Genomic DNA, 17598 nt, shown 5'->3' with positions numbered 1-17598 from the left:
AGGTGGTTTAGTGGGTACAGCGGTTACCGCAAGATAACAATGGTCTAGCAACGGTGAGCGTGGCTGCTCTTTGTATAGGTTCGGAAATCAAAAGTCAAAATTATTACACCATTAACCATTGTTTCTGGCGTTAGTAAAAATATAAAATAACAAGTTAAATAAACAATAGTTTGGGAATTCTACATATATATTCTGTCAATGATGCAGCATCGACAAAACCGCTCAGTGCAATTAACTGTCAAGATTCTAGTTAATAATATATTAACGTAACCTTTTGTCACTTAGTTGTATAATCTGAATCGTTGTAACGATCCCAATGATCATCGTGAACAAAAGGTATGATAACACATACCATTGTTTCTGCGTGACCAAGTTACCTGCCGTTGATTCCCGGTTGAGCTAGAGAGCTTATCAGCTGTAACTTCGCCTTACCTTAAGTAATGCCTTAATAAGACATTGTCGGTAAACATTGAATTTACTATCTTCTTTTTTAATCAATTTTATAGTAGATTTTGAGGTACACGAGTGTTTTTTATATTAAGCAGTAATGTATATTTCACTGTTTTTGTCGTATAATAGGTGGGAGCTTCCAGAGGCCGTAGTCTATTTCAGCACATATATTATAATATTATTGTATAGACCTATTGATCCCAGAAATCGGTATTCACCACAAGATAAGAAATGTCAATAGCTAGATTAAGCTAGAAGCCATAAGTTATTTAAGAATTCTATATGTAATGTTCATACAATGGAAACAAGAGAAGTCAATTAAAACTCACATTGTTCGTACTACCGGATGAACTCAAGGGTTTGTTAGTTTAGCTATATAATGATACTTATACCTCAAGGATCGGCGTTGAACCGCTACGAGGTTGCTAGGAATGTCAGGTGGGTTGTATGACCTGGCTTCGAGAAGGACCAGGAGATATTCTTTAGATAGCATTTCATTATTTCACTGATATAATATTTATTATCAACTTTACATGATGTAGTGTATCAACAGTGACATTTTATGAAGAAAAAACACACAATAAGATGATGATATTCACTAATTCAATACATAAACTATCATAAGTTTTCTATAGACAGGTAGCCCTAGAAAATGGATGTTTCGAGGTCTCAGTGGCTAGGACACAATACAATTTCCCTGTATCTAGATACTTGTATCTCCTGTAAGATTAATGTTTCCAGTATTATGTTGTGGACGACTTCCATATACTTATAGATCTCAATTTAAACAGTCCCTCTCAGTTAAAGGTTAGTGACTTGTATCTGTTGACAAGAAACATCAAAGTCTCAGAGAACTTACAGACACAATTGTAGACATTAAAAGCAATCAGAGCATAACAATTAAAAAAAGACATACACTCACACAAAACAGGTTTCACTATTCATAAGCTCTTAAAGTGGAAGTTGTTACAGAGGCCAAATATATCAGAGACCAAACTTTCTGAGGACGTGAGGGTATAACAAATATTACTTAGTTATTCAATGTCGAATGCCGTTTTGTTCTGTGATCACATTGTATCTTTTTTTGTTAAACTTCCAGATTTTTTTCTATCTTTGATGTATGGTTTCTGCTATGTTATTTATTATACCTACTTATACTATTTATTATACCTACTATATACCTATTATACTAATTATACCTACGGTACTACCATAGAGTAAAGAGTCAAAATCTAAGCTGCTAAATAGCAGAAACACGGGTCACAGATGTTGTTTGTTACATCTGCAATAAAGTTTTAGCAGTGGAGTCAGTCAGTCAGCAGAGCAGTCAGTCAGTGTGAGAAAATTAAACATAACCTCTATTAAATTGAAAATCGTAAATTCGCGTGGAAAATTATTTGTTTAGTAGATGTTACATGATGTTTTTAACTAGAAGTAGATATGGAACGGTTTTATTTACAAGAGTAAGTACACTCAAATTAAATATTTATAATAAGAAGTTATGTTATGGTCAGATTGCATCAGATAACCTATATCTAAGGGCCGGTATAGGCTATGTTTAAGATTTAAGAAATTTAATTTCTTGTGAAATTGATAAATTCAGTCGAAATACAAGATTCTATTGTAGATCCTGAAAAGACTTTGAACAATATAAATCAGACTTATATGTGTGTAAGAATATATTCAGCTTATTTATAAATATGTCATCTTCAAACGTTTTTGAGATATGTATTGGTTTTTGTCATCACTTGGCCTATAAAGTTATTGTGGCTCCGGAAATAGGGCGGCCTAAGAATGAGGCTTGTATTTTAGTATAGTAGTCCATGTAGTGAATGTGTATAGAAAGTTTTATCAAAATTGGTTCGTACGTTTTTAAGGTATGGGCCCTTTTATAGGGTTTCTCAAAACTTGCCTTTTAATTGAGTATAGTCTTGAAAATTGCCGCTATAAAAGGGGATTATTATCATAAAAGTACTGTTTGTTCATTTAAAAATCTTTATTTGTAGTATTTTATTTATCTTCACGTTATTAATTAAATATATATTTTGTATGGTTTGAGTTGATGAACTAGGTTAGGATTCATTTAGGAACTAGTTCCCGGTACTCGTTCTTTTTATGGATGGAATCTATGGCCAGTTTCACGTCGGCAAAATTAAGTGCCTCTCCATTCAGATACCAATGGCAATTCTTTATAACCTTAATACTCAACAGTTAAGGAATTATGATGCACTTTCTTCTCCACGTAATAAAATCTAAACAAACTATAAAATAGTGATACATAAAGGTTGACAAATCAATGAACGTTATGCTATCATTGTTAAAGAGGCACTGAACTTTGCAACAGATATTTTACAAACTAAACTAACTATCAAGTTGTATCCCATTTGCTAGTTTATAAATGTTTATGTAGAATGTTTTTTCAACTTATGCATTGGTGTTTTTGTGGTAAATCAACTTAACAAGGAATTGGGTTTGATTCATCCCCTTGCCTGCTGCATTGTATTAACACAGAAAAACACAGATTTTCAGGTAATGGAGAGACTTTATTAAGCAGCCTACACTTGTTTTTCTATTGTTATTATCTATCTATTTGATAAATAGTAAGGTACTTTGGGATTATACCGACCACACCCACACATGAATCGTTATTTCACATTTTGCTTCTACTGATTAGTAGATTAGCGTAGAACAATATTTCGTCAATATAAACAGGAATTGTCTTATCGCAAACCCCTCCCCATCCTCAGACAGAGGTCAAAGTCGAGCGGTCTAGTAGATAACGTGATTGCAGAGTCTCGCCGCCCGTTCAGCTGGTGCGTCGCTTTGTTGTACTTCCGTGTTTTACCCCTACATTTCTCCAAACACAAAATTCAACAAAAACAAACATTACCAAACAAAAACTAAACTCTTTATTGAAAAAAACACTCAAAACTTGTTTTTATTCTTGATCACACTCCGCCACCCAAAATGCGAGTGCCTCCGGCATCAGCGCGGGGCAGCACCTTTGGAAAAGAAAAACATCCCTCGAGATAGTACCTATCAGTAAAATACCAAATTCTAGAGGGGCTGATCAGAAATATAAATTGAATTGTATTGAATTGAATGGAAAGGCAATTATGTACTGTGCAAAAAACTTAAATAATCATGTGATGCCGCGCGGCCTGCCGTAATCGGGATTCTCAAGAAAGATAAGATAACAGCGACAACAATACCTGGAAATGCTTGTAAGTTTGTAATTTTGTAATTAAAACGTTGTTTTTTCGTTCTATCATGTTTGTTTCTATAAATTTATATTTTTGTGTTCTTCATACTGGTGTGGTCGGTATGTAATCGCAAAGTGCCTATAGTAATCGTACAAAACAAGAATTATAACACATTTACAACAAGAATAATAGGCTACATTAAAATTTTTAATGATATAAATTTAACAGTAACATTACAAAATAACAAATCCAACTATGGCCTAGACCTACACATCAGAAATGTGTTACAATATTTATAGATAGCATGGATAGCAGTGAGCAACTGCTTTTGTGAAGGCAGTAGTCAAACCCACATTGTATATCTAGAAATGTTTCACATAGTTTCCTCATATTCATAGTTATTTTCAAATTTCTAATAAATTAGTTCCTACTTGCTGTTTATTGTTTATATGACAAATGACTTAACTAATAAGTAAGTTAAAGAAATTGTAATGTTGAATTATTTGTTGTAAACCATTTGATAAAACAACCGAATAAATAGTGTAGGCCACTTATTAAAGTCTACCCTAGGTAACTTCCATAGTTGTTCTGAGCAATTATTAAGGTCATCTTTACTTAGAACCAGGGGGTAGGGTATGTTAAGCAGACCCGGTATTTTATATCGAAGAATGTAATCATCGATACCTAATATTCGTATCTCAAATCCTAGGCCATCAATCGATATAAAAGTATATTCCTCAATATATATATTAAAATATTAATTTAATATTTACAGTGATTAAACATATTATTATAACAAAAATTAGGAAAACTGAAGACAACCATATTTGCTCCTCTCGCAGTTACAGTTGTTTCTTTCCCACAAATGTCACATAATGGGTTTTTCGGGTCGAGTCCAACATGTTGAAACCACGTAAAATATGTCTTATCATTTTTCAAAGCAATGTCATGTATTTTTCTAAAATTGACTGCCATTTTTAATGATCAAATGTTACTTATGTAAAATTGAAATATTACCTTACGTGTATATTATTTGAAAGTGTTTACAGCTGTTGATATAGATTATTTTAATTGTTCAAAATAATTAATCAGTATCGATTGATTATATCGATTGTTATGGTTAAGTAATATCGTTTGCCAATTTCAATATAAAAAAGCCAGGTCCGCTTATCGTACCCTTCCTTACTTATGTTTATGCCCTCAAAATCTGAGGTTTTTACAGGGAGCCAATCTGATTTTAAGGCTCCCATTCTCTGATATCCTTGGTGCTGAGGAGATATACCTCTAGGAACTTTTTCCTAATTTTAGATATGGCAGGAAAATTTAGCTACACATGTTCCACTGATTCTTCTACTTCTCCGCAGAGTCTGCATTCATCAGTCTGGCTAAGACCCACCTTAATAAGGTGTTTTCTAAGGGGGCCATGTCCTGTCAGTATTCCCCCCATTCCAGCATTCTTATATTTATATCCTGCTTACTTTGATCTAGGAGAGATGTCCACCCTTTAGAGTAAGAAGAGCTAAACATTTTTTATTGTCTTAATCCTGAGGTCCTACTCCAATTAAAGGATCTAATCCTCTTTTCCCAATCTTTTATAAGAGCTGTGCTGTAAGAGAAAGCTACTCTGCTGCCCGGCTCTGATCCTATGATAAGGGACTCCTATTTTGGCGGGGGTATCTGGTTTTTAATTTCCATGAAAATTATGCCCTCATGGTCCGGGACCTAACCGAGTGTAACTCTGTTCTTCTTTGCCAGTTCTACCAGAGCATTTTTACATTTCCAAACTGCTTTTGAATCAGATGATCAGGTGTCAAGTGCCTTTAGTGCAGCCTGGCTATTCTGCTCATTTGTATGAGTCTTCTGGAGCATGATTCTATTGCCACGACTTCTCCTTGGAAGACCCTGGCGTGCTTTCCCAGAGGCACAGCTAGGTTAACTCCAGATCCGTATATGCCGAATCCTGCCCTAGAGTCAAGGCATGATCCATCTTTATAGAACTTTGTCATCCTTTAGTAGGGTAGGCCTCCTTTTTACTCAATTTTTTTCTATCTTCAATAGAGACTGTATATGGTTTTTCAAAGGATTATTTCTTAACCAGTCTTTCAGACATATCGGTTATCATTTTAGCCTCAGGAAATTCCCCTATTTATTTTCATGCCCAAGGCCTTTGTCGCTTTAGATATTGTGTTCTCAATGTGTGGGTTCCAAGTCAGCCTATCATCCAGGACTACACCCAGATACTTGACTAGAGTTTTATCCTAATACCTTCCAGGACAGGTTGTACTAGTTGGAACTGTCTATTCCTGGTAAAGGAAATACTTGTTTTTTATGGGTTAATCTGTAGACCTTCCCCATGACACCAGTTGCTTATGAAATTCGTGGCTTCTTGATCGAGGTATTCCAGCGTGCCTTTGTGTTTCCCTTTGAATAGAAGCAGTAAACACCAGGTTGTCGGCATAGCATTGTAGACTTATTCCCTCTTTTCTGATTTAGTTAGGAGCAGGGTTAAGCTGTGATTGCATTATGTTGCATTTTGTGAAACAGGCAAAGAAAATGCAACACTGTTAGAAAAGCTCTCGCAAAATTGTGACGAAAACGAGAAACAACAACTAACAAAGGAAAGTATATAGCATTTTAAAAATCTGTTTACAGCCTTAAAAATATTGTTTTCTAATGATACTATAAGATCATCACAAATTTCATGTAATAAACAAGCTAAATTTTGATTTATCTTTTGTAATTTTTACTTAACTAGTTAGTTTGTGGTCAATGTTTAAACTGGGTTATTTATGCTTTTGATGTGAGAGTAGTATCCAACGAACGGCAATGCTTGTTGCTTTTACATCGGTGCAGATACGCGGTGGCTGACACACATACATTTACACGAACATTGTACACTTCTAAACGTCTTGGTCTTGTCTTGGTATCTGAACTATAGATGAGCCGCTTTGAAAGCGACCTGTTAAGTGAACAGTGTGGGGAGGAGTGAGAGAGAGATGTGGAGAGGGAGAAGAAGCGTGGACTTACTTCCTCCCCCCCCCACATTACTTACCAACCACTCCTCAGTCGCCACTTTACCACTCATAGGGTATGTGTTACATAACAGCTGTTTTTACAAACCCAGGAATAATAACAACAGCTGTTAACAATAAACATTTGTTAAAATACTTCTTAATTATACTAACATATTAAATAGATGCAATGGACTATTCTTAACATAAATAATACTATTTAATAATAATATTTGTTATTCCATAACAACAAGAATAACAAATCATAGTGTGGTGCTCCAAAACGTAGGGAAGCAAATAGCACTCAGTGCATTTTAAAGAAAATAGATTGAGCAGTGAGAAAGGGGGTGGTGGTAGGCGTGGTCGAGGTCCTGTTCCTCCTTCCCCCTATGTGCAAGTGCGTAGGTCGCTTTCGAAGCGACTCATCATATTACTGGAGATTTTTTTAGATTATGTTTTACTCAGATTCTATTTTCAAATGTCAGACAAGATTAAGTATAACCAATTTAAGCAACTCGTTTTAAGAAATAAAAATTAACCATACTATTTTATTTTATTTTGTATTTTATATTGAGAGGACTTTAGTTTTGACGTGACAACGTCTTAAATTAGGTTGCGGCTCGGAGTCACTCATGAAAAAGTGTAACGCCCGGTAACGTTACGATGCCCATCCAGTGGGTCCGCCGCACGGGATAAAGCAGATAACTATGTTTATTCGTGAAAATGTGGAGTGCTTAGATTCGTCATTTACAACAACTACAACAATAAAGGTAAATAATTGTACACTGATATTTCATTATCGTAAACTATGATTGATTGATTAATTGTTAGATTGACACAAAAGTTGAGAAATGAGTTTATAGGTTATGTCATACTATTGACAAATGTTGATAGTGTTAAGTAAATTATTAGTTTAAATCACTCTGCAATCAATCGTAATTCAGTCGATTGAGAAGAAACAGCGCGTATTGCTAGTCAAACATTTAAAATAACAAATTATAACCTCTAACCTGTCATAACAGTGCGACCAAACAAACGAACTAAACCGACCAATCACCACGCGCGAAGTTAGAATTTAACTGTGTTTAGCAAGAATTTCAAATTCCAATTTTAGTAAATGTTTTATTCAACTTTACCATTTACAATAACAAATTTTAATTAATTTCAAATTATGTACAATGTTTTAGTAAACAAAATATATTTCTATAGTTACAATTTGTGCAATTCTTATTTTCATTCAATTCCTTGTTCCTATTGTGCAATTTAATAATATTCATATCAATAAATATTCTACCGAGAAAAAGACGTTGTCACGTAAAATCTTCGCCTGTAAAATCGACTTTACAGGCAACCATAATTTTTTTTTGTAGATTTTTACATTGTTTAAAATTTTATTTTCTAATGATACTGTTTTTAATTAAACCTCTTCACAAAAATAATTTATTATTGAAGTTCTAAATATTTTAACAACTGTATATTTATTATTGTAAATATTGGTTCTGGAGGCTAAAGTAATAAAGAACTTCAGACATTTTTGTTAAATATCTCTCTCTCTTGTTGGAATCTCTGCGAAACACCAATGCTATTAACAAGTGCTATACAACAAATATTTTTATTAAAAAGTTTGAAGAGCTTGTAGCATATTTGCTACGAAAATGTTCATTTCAGCTTAAATCCTGGTTAGGAGGTTGTTGACCACCATAACCCACAGGAGGGGAGACAGAACCCCTCCCTGGTGCAGCCTTTCCCGGCCATGATAGTGACCGAACCATCCCCGATCTTTTCTGTAACTTGTCTACTTTTTAGGAGGGCTACTATCCACTTGACAGCATCTGGGGGAATTCTAAACCATTCCAGAGCTGCCTCCATGGATTGATATGCTACTCAGTCAAAATCTCCTTCAATATCCATCTACCTAATCACCATACTTAAATATTAAAGAAATTACAGTTGACCCAATAACTGATCAGAATTACCTATCACTTCCATGCCTATCTTAACTGTTTCCTACAGCTAACTGTTTTTGTAATGCCAACATAACAATAACAATAGTAAAATCATAAACTAGGGGCCCTAGTAATGTTGTTTTAAATTGCAAATGTTATAAATTGTATTAACTCGATAGTAGTAAGAGTTGAAGTGTTAACTCTTGCTATGAAGCCTTTATCAAAGTATGATTAAGCTTTGAGTTGTACTACTATTCTATTTTTAATAGCATGGCAATCAGGATACATAACCAATTTATTACTCCTCTCTGTCTTTTAACAAATCAACAGAGATATATATATATATATATATATATATATATATATACATATATATATATATATATATATATATAATATAATTTACAAAATAACTAATAACTTTGTTTCACTAAAAAAATGAGGCTGGAAGCGTTATTACAGCACTGCTAAAAACCTGGCATTCATAAGGTGTATTCATCTGTATAGCTTTTTATTCTTAGTAGCATGTTTAACATCATATTTTGAAATTTTTATCTTTACTGTATTATGTACAGGCAGGTTTTGTCACCAGAAAAAAGGTAGATATCAGTTTTATGTTACTTTTAGTTACCTATTTCTTTTGCATATTTCATGATGGCAAAGGTCTGTAACATTTCAGTTATCATTTTAGACCGCCCATTGTCAATAATAAACTTCAAACACATTTATGTTACTAAGTCCTCATTTTAGGGCTAATAATTATAGTTAGTAAGAAAAAAAAACTCTTTACCTTGGTTTTAAACATTTTATTAAATTGAACGTTACAATTTATTTAATTAAAGTATGTACACAGTAAAATATGGCCGGAATACCAAACACAATAACATACAGAAACTGAGTCAAAGACAAATCTTCACTAGCTGTAACCAACTACCTCATACTTTCCATGTTGTCAAGAGTGCTAAAAACATATCCTCCCAAAGGATGAATGTACTTATAACGCATAAGGCTGTGCAAGACAATAAAATGTTTTAAAGTGTTAAGGCGATTGAGTTCTTGTTCTCAAAACCATAAAAAATGTTTTTAAATGATGATTGGTTCTGTTGAGTCCTGTTGTCTAAAATCATGGACAGTATAACATCACAGGAATTCTTGGGGATAAAATCTTGGAAATTCCCTGTACAATTTTAATGTTTTTGTATTTCTTCTACAGTCAAAGAGTATAAATCAATAAGAGAGAAATAGGATCTGCATTCAGTTGTAGACCTCTCTCTACTAATTGGTGTGGCAGGAGGAATAACACCTAGAGATCAATCATACTCCACTTCCAGTACTTCAGCAGCCATTATGAACATCAAATTGGATATTAATTTTGCTGTCCAAATTTAAATGGCATGATTGTGTTTTTGTTCCTAATTATAAGTTATGTAAACTAGCTACATTTAGAAAAGATTTTGAAGGGTTTTATGGTATTAGAAATAATGTGGATTTAGTTGAATTTGATCTTAACTGAAATTTAGCATTTGGGCAACACAAAGCAAAAAAAGTAATTTTTAACTGTTTTATCTAATTTTAAAACATAGTTGTAGTTTTTTGACATAATGATTGTAAATCTTTTCCTTCCTTAATTCTTTATTTCTAAACTTGTTCTTATCTTTATTTCTGATGAGGAAATGACAAACGTCTCTTGGATTTATTAATATGTCTGTATTTGTAACCTTACTTTAAGGGTATATCATCCAGAGAAGAGAAGAGATACCAGTTCTTATCAAATCGTGATTCAGCTTTATATTTGCGGTATGACAATTATTGGTAAAACAAGAAAGTAAATCCCTTATTTAATACAAAAGGTAGTAAATATTCCTTTTTTTTAAATTGCCACTTCCATGAAAAAATTAACTTTCACTTTTTTTCCAGAATATTTTATCAACATTATCTGAACAGGTGGCTACACCAGTGAAACACACAGTTCGATGGAAGAGTAGTACTCCTTTGAACACAGTTATAATGTTTGTTCCACAACAAGAGGTATGTCGATCTTTGATATTAATATTACATTTTAATAGATCTTAACATTTTTTTAAACATTTGGCTTTAAGGTAAAAATTTTAAATAAATGGAAATTTATAATTAAATAAATTCAATATTTTAGTGTTCTAGAACTATACTAAAATACCAAATTTAATTATTGCAATAATTTTTCAACCAGCATGACTTTACAAAATGCTTCAATAAGTTTTGAATGCAGCAGATGCCCTACGCATAGTAGCAAAATACTCAAGATCACACAATATAAACCAGCAGTAATGGTGTTAACCTAGAAGTGGCATGCACTGTATATGCAGTGCATTAACATACTTTCATATTACACAACGTTTTAAGTTGTAAATCTTTGGCTATAAAATGTGTTTGGTTGCAAAGAGGAAGAAACAAACAACTCAAATGTCAGGTTTTAACACTTTGATTGCAGATCCTGTAATTTTATTGAAAGCTGGAACTCCCAAAGAATGCGATCATGTAATTTTACAGAAACATTGTTTTTAACTTCAGTGTATTATGCAATTGTTATTTTTATGTTGTAATCATGTATTTTGTAATTTAACACTTGTTGTGTTGTTATTAACACAGTTCTCCATTAGAAAAAATATGATCTTTATTATATCAGTTTGTTTACAAAGCAACAGCTGGCGACTTGAATATTGTTTGGTTATTTTCATTCATCAAGTTACACAAATTTTCATAAAAAGACGTACCGGTATATATATATATATATATATATATATATATAATATATTGTTCTTATAGCCCTATTTATATTTTTGTAATTTCCTGGAGACGGCTTAAGCCGAAATATAGAAATTGTTTGATTTAAACATTTGAAGATTTCTTATTGAAGATTAATATATATATATATTGTGTATATATACAATGTTCTAGTCATATAAATCTATATATTTTTGAAAACAGCATAAAATGTGTGGTCATGTGTATCTTTTGGATTTTTTTATATTCCAAGTTCGGTATAAAACAAAATTTACAGTGAATAAAAAAAAACTTTTTCACATACTTTTTGAAGAATTTTAATTTTTGTTGAAAGTAAAAATATATTAACAAAACATGTTTTCCTGTTCTTTTTCTGAAAAATTATGAATAATATTATGCATTTGGTACTTTAGTTTTAGTTAAAATGAGCTGTAGGAAAATACATTATGGGTATCCTAAAACATTGTGGCACTACAGTAAGTTTGCGTGCTACTTCTAGGGTTAACTACCTATATTATAGCTGTATAGTTATTCTACAATATCTTAACTTGTTGACTGTGGCAGATGCATTAGGGCGTGCTGGTTTCTTACAGCACACAAGATCTCCCATTATAGGGTATGAGTGAGCGTGTTAAGAAGGCGGTTGGTTATTTGTATATAATATGCATGATTTCTATAATATATAATTGTATAAATTATAAATTTCTATAATTTATATATAATACATGTTGACTAAATATGGAACAAAATTGTACTTCCTCTGAACACAATAACTCCCAAAACAATTGATAGATTTGTATGAAACACATTTACCTAAAGGATATGTTTGTTTGAAAAAATTGTATTTTGACACTCAAAGTTACAAAATAACTAATAAATTTGTGATGTAAATTATATTTTATAATGAAGGATACATAGTATAACTGTGAAAATACATCTAAAAAACAAGAGTCAAGATTAGAGGGTTTGTAAATTGACTCAAGTGGTAATGGAAACAATGATGCTGTAAATATGGAGATTTGTATGGCGTTGTGTCTTAAGTATTTTCTTATAGTTTTGATGTGAGCAAGATTAAACTGTAAATTTAATGTGTAATAACCATTTTCTTTTTATACTTTTTGTTAATGTAGTAAATTTTACTAACTTTGGTAAAATAACTATAACTGTTGTTAATTTGTTTCAGTAACAAGGATTTTTTATAATATATAGTTGATTTATGGCTTTGTCATGTTCTTGTTTGTTTTATTCTGGTTTAGGCATGGGTCGTAGAGAGAATGGGTAAATTTTTTCGAATAATGGAACCTGGTTTGAACATATTGCTTCCAATCATTGACAAAGTGAAATATGTTCAAAGTTTGAAGGAAATCGCCATTGACGTCCCCAAACAAAGTGCTATCACTTCAGGTGAGTCAAGAAACCTTTGTGGTTCTATTATATAATCAAATCATAACAATAACTATAAAAAATAGATTCAAATTTTTAAGGAAATCACCATTGATGTCCACAAAGTGCTATCACTTCAGGCGAGTCAAACTTTTGTGGTTCTATTATTTAATCAAGTCGTAACCATAACTATTGGAAATTCATTCAGAGTTTGATTGAAATCACTAAAGAAATAGATTATCGTGGTTGTTTATTTAATTAACATTTTATAAGGTAATCACTAACCTGTAACAGCAGGGTTTAAGCTGCGATCACATTTGTCATATTTTGCGAAACAAGCAGAGAAAATGCGACGATGTTAAGAAAAGCTCTCGCGAAATTGCGATGAAAGCGAGAAAGAACTAACCGTGAAAAAAGTATATCGCATTTTGAAAACCAATTTACAGCGTTAAAAATATTGTTTTTCAATGATACTATAAGATCATACATTTTTCATCACATTTAATTTCATTTTTATAAAATATTAGACACCGTGTGGCGCTGCCAGTTAACAAACTGTCTGGTTGGAAGACGCTTGCCTACTCTCGGATCAAAAAGTAGATACACAAGTCTGAACGTTAACCACAAACTAACTAATAGAGCTAAAATTATGAGAGTTACATTAAACTTAAGCTTGTTTATTTCTGCCTCTATACGTATAAAGCAAATTATTTACAACTAAGTTTGGTGTTTGTAAGAATGAAAAAAGTACCGGTTTTGGAGCTTTACTACTAACCTGCAATTTTGACAGTAATTCAGTTATTAATTATTCATTGTTAAGCCTGCCATTGGAGGCCTAAGGTTCATATGAAAAAAGCTGATGAGAAATGGTCTGATATATTAAAACCATATTGAATTTATTAAGGCTTCTTCTTGCACTTAAGGGCGTGAGTGGACCATGCATAATCGTCGCAACATAACCCTCGATGGTCTGACAGTTCACGCGTTCCAATGAGCATGCACCAGCAGCGGCAAATCAACAAAATGTGTTTAACAATTTTTTGTTCTTACCAACATAAAAACTTAGATTTAATGTTTAAAGTTTGTAAAAAATTTGATTTATTTCTAGACACATAAATAAACAAGCTAAATTTTAATTTAACTCCCGTTTGTAATTATTACTCAACTAGTTAGTTTGTGGCCAACATATAAACTAGTTTATATATATACTTTTAGAAGCGAGAGTAGTATCCAACGAACGACTATACTTGTTCCTATGACAGCGGTGCTGATGCGCCGTGGCTGACACACATACAAACAAAAACAAACGTTGTATACTTCTAAACATTTTGTATTAGTGTCTGTAACTAATATTGGAGATTTGAGGTAATGTTATAGTGAAATTTTATTTTTAAATGTCAGACATTTGTAAAAGATTAAGCATAACCAATCTAAGCAATTTGTTAATAATCTCTATTGAAGGCACTAATAAAAAGCAATTCATTTCAATTAGGTTTAAATATTGGTGTTTTATACTAAAGGCTACAGACTGATTGATGTTGGTAGGGCCTAATTAGTCTTTAAGGATTGATGTTAAAAGTAACGTTTTTAATACAAAATAACCATACTATTTAATGTAATTTTTTTTAACTAAGAGAAGACTTTGTTTTTTTACAATAAATATTTACAATTATATTTTTACAATATAAATAAACAACAGTATTTTCTAACTATACTGCTTTTAATAAAACCTCTTCACAAAAATTTTCTAATTATTGAAGTTCTAAATATTTTAACAACACTAGGCTAAAGTATTATAGAACTTCAGACTGTTTTTCGATAAGTTGATTGTAATCTCCTGGAATACCAATGCTATTTAATAAGTGCTACAAGACAAATATTTTTGCTAAAATGTCTGAAGCATTGTTGCTAATTTTCATCTCAGCTTAAACCCTGCATAACAGTCTAGAGTAGCTAGCTAGCTGTATGGCCACAGTTGTACGTCAAGTAGAGCATGGGCATTTGACTAATTATTAATCTAGACCATGACAGGTTAACCCTTTGCGATCGGATGGCCAGTCAGACTGGCCAAGTTTTACTCTAAGACAGCTCAGAATGACTACTACATGAGTTGTCCTCGCCGCTCGGGTGGCCAGTGTCACTGCCCACGGCGATCTCTGCGTCAGCTGTTATTCATCGTAGCGGCCTTCCTCCTCCAACTCGGAATTATTTCGTAGTAAAACCTGCAATGTTTACATGTGGGATTTAAAATTTAAATAATTAAAAACAAACTACTTTATAGCAATTGTTTTTATTGCTTATACAGACACACAATAATGGAATTATAATATACATTTGGTTTACATTTGAAAGTGCAATAAATTACATACTTATAGAATAATAAAATTAAAACCTTATAATGCTACTAATACAATCACTATGGCCGACTTTGATTTCATTGTCCTTTTAAAAACTAATATTACTTTACTGCAATTGTTTTATTGCTTATACAGACACACATTAATGGAATTATAATATACATTTAGTTTACAGTAATTTGAAATTGGAATTAGATAGCCTACTTATTGAATAATGAAAGAAATTAAAAACTTTATATTGCTACTTATGCTATCACTGTGGCCGACTTTGATTTCATTGTTCTTTTAAAAAACTAATATTACTTTATTGCAATTGTTTTATTGCTTATACAAACACACAATAATGGAATTATAATATACATTTGGTTTACATTTGAAAGTGCAATAAATTACATACTTATAGAATAATGAAATTAAAACTTTATATTGCTACTTTACAATCACTATGGCCGACTTTTATTTCATTGTTCTTTTAAAAACTAATATTACTTTACTGCAATTGTTTTATTGTTTATACAGACACACATTAATGGAATTATAATATACATTTGGTTTACATTAATTTGAAATTGGAATTAGATACTTATTGAATAATGAAAGAAATTAAAACTTTATATTGCTACTTATGCTATCACTGTGGCCGACTTTAGTTTCATTGTTCTTTTAACTTTTTGCTTGAGTGGTATTTCTCAAAACACTCGCCGATATGGAGCCCTGGATTGTTGGAGCATGTTTTGCAAAAGAAATTTGTTCGTTTTCTTTGCATCCCCGGCCTTCTGTCACTGCAAACAGAGCAGTCCTTGGTTTTGCCAGTCTGTAGAGGATAGGGTAAATGTAATTTTCCGTTAAGTCTTTTCATCATCTACACTGTTAGACGGTCTTCCTCTTTTCTTCATATTCCGCACTTCCCCGACTAATTCTGTGATCAACATTTTTCTGTAACTTCTCTGTCTAACTTGATGTTATTGGTCTTGATTGGCATTGTAAAGTACAAATGAGTTGACGATGGCGGTTTCCAACAACCAGAAGAAAACTTTCCTCCACCACTTGATCGACATCCTGGTAAAAGAGTATGATGGATATGTAGTGGTCCGCAAGATCAACTCCCCCATGTACTTGTTATAATTGCAAACTACAGTCGGTTTTTTCACCTCTTGTACTACGTTATCTTTTTGCTGTCGCCTAACTGCCACGGTAGTGTTATCACCATACAGTGTACCTTAGATTGACACTACCTTTTTGTCTTTCCACAGTAACAGAGAAACTTTTCATCTTTCCTGAAGGTTTTTATGTCCCCTTGTTTCAGTTTTAAGCTTTTGAGTCTGTTTTTTGGCATTTTTTCTTTGTGGTTTCACAATTGCGGGTAGGCCATTTCTGTTTAACATTACAGTACCTGTTAGATAAACATTCCACTCTAGAAGTTCTGCTGCCAGATCCATTTGTATACCACCTGTCAGTGAAGACGTGGAGGCCCTCAATGTTGCCATAAGATTCCTTAAGCTTAGCTACAAGATTGTAGGACAATGCGGCTTGTACTCCTAAATCTGGCCTATTCAAGCGGTCAGTTGTTGTTTTACCAAAGTATGGCTCAATAGCGCAGATATATCCAGTTGAGGACTCAGACAACACAAACACCTTAATCCCCCATTTAATCGGCTTGTCTTTATTGTAGACTTTAAAGACTATACGTCCTTTGAAGCCTATGGTGCTTTCATCAACACTGACTTCTTTTTGTGGGACATAATATTCTCTGAACTTTTTATCCAGATACGCAGAAACATTTCTTACCTTACCGGAACGAGTCAATGGTCCCAGCGACAGGACCAGAAGGAGGTGGGCATATGTGCAAATTCCAGAATATTTGTAAGAATCTTTCCTTACTTAAAACATCCTTAAAAAATGGTTGGTAGTCTACCCAATTTGTGGAAAAGTAGTCAGCCATTTCTGGTTTGCCGTTCATTCCCATATTTATAATAACTCCAAGGAAAGCTTTCAATTCTGAAAGTGTTAGTTCTACCCATGACCACCATACTGATTTTCTTTTGTAAAGGTGTGTTTTTCTGAATTTTTTCAATAGCATATCTGTTTGTTTCTTTTACGATTTCTACCAATAGGCTATCAGTAAAGAAAAGCTGAAAAAACTCTAAAGGGGTTGAAGGTTTTCTCATTACCTGCAAGTTGAAAACCACTAACCTGTGTCCAAATAAATTTGTAAAAGTTTCCATCACCTTCAGACCATTCTTTCCATTCTCTAGCCACGTCTAGGCCTACTATATTTCCATTGTCTGTCCCGTCTAGGCCTACTATATTTGCATTGTCTGTCTGGTCTACTTCATCATTATGTTCAATATAATCTGAATCTTCTTCAAAATAGTTCTTCAACAGTTACATAGTTATCAAAATCACCACTGAAATTAGACTGTACACTGTCATGATTTGAGTCAACATCACTATTTTCATTAAAACAGTATCTCTTCAAAATCGT

At 32.7% G+C, this 17598-nt stretch overlaps 1 protein-coding gene across 1 annotated transcript in view; it reads left to right on the top strand.

The window, feature by feature from the left end:
* Positions 1-1574: 1574 nt before the first annotated feature.
* Positions 1575-17598, top strand: part of LOC124354613 (stomatin-like protein 2, mitochondrial) — a 33371-nt gene continuing 17347 nt past the window's right edge. Inside the window, exons 1-3 of the mRNA XM_046805213.1 lie at positions 1575-1913; positions 10528-10638; positions 12630-12777. Coding sequence (XP_046661169.1) covers positions 1866-1913; positions 10528-10638; positions 12630-12777 — 307 coding nt within the window. The 5' untranslated portion in view covers positions 1575-1865. The remainder of the gene's footprint in view (positions 1914-10527; positions 10639-12629; positions 12778-17598) is intronic.

This window comes from Homalodisca vitripennis, chromosome 2 (assembly GCF_021130785.1).
Source record: "Homalodisca vitripennis isolate AUS2020 chromosome 2, UT_GWSS_2.1, whole genome shotgun sequence".
Classification (NCBI taxonomy): Eukaryota; Metazoa; Arthropoda; class Insecta; order Hemiptera; family Cicadellidae; genus Homalodisca; species Homalodisca vitripennis.
The sequence above is the reverse complement of the archived record's forward strand: the minus strand, read 5'-3'. Positions and strand labels throughout refer to the sequence as shown.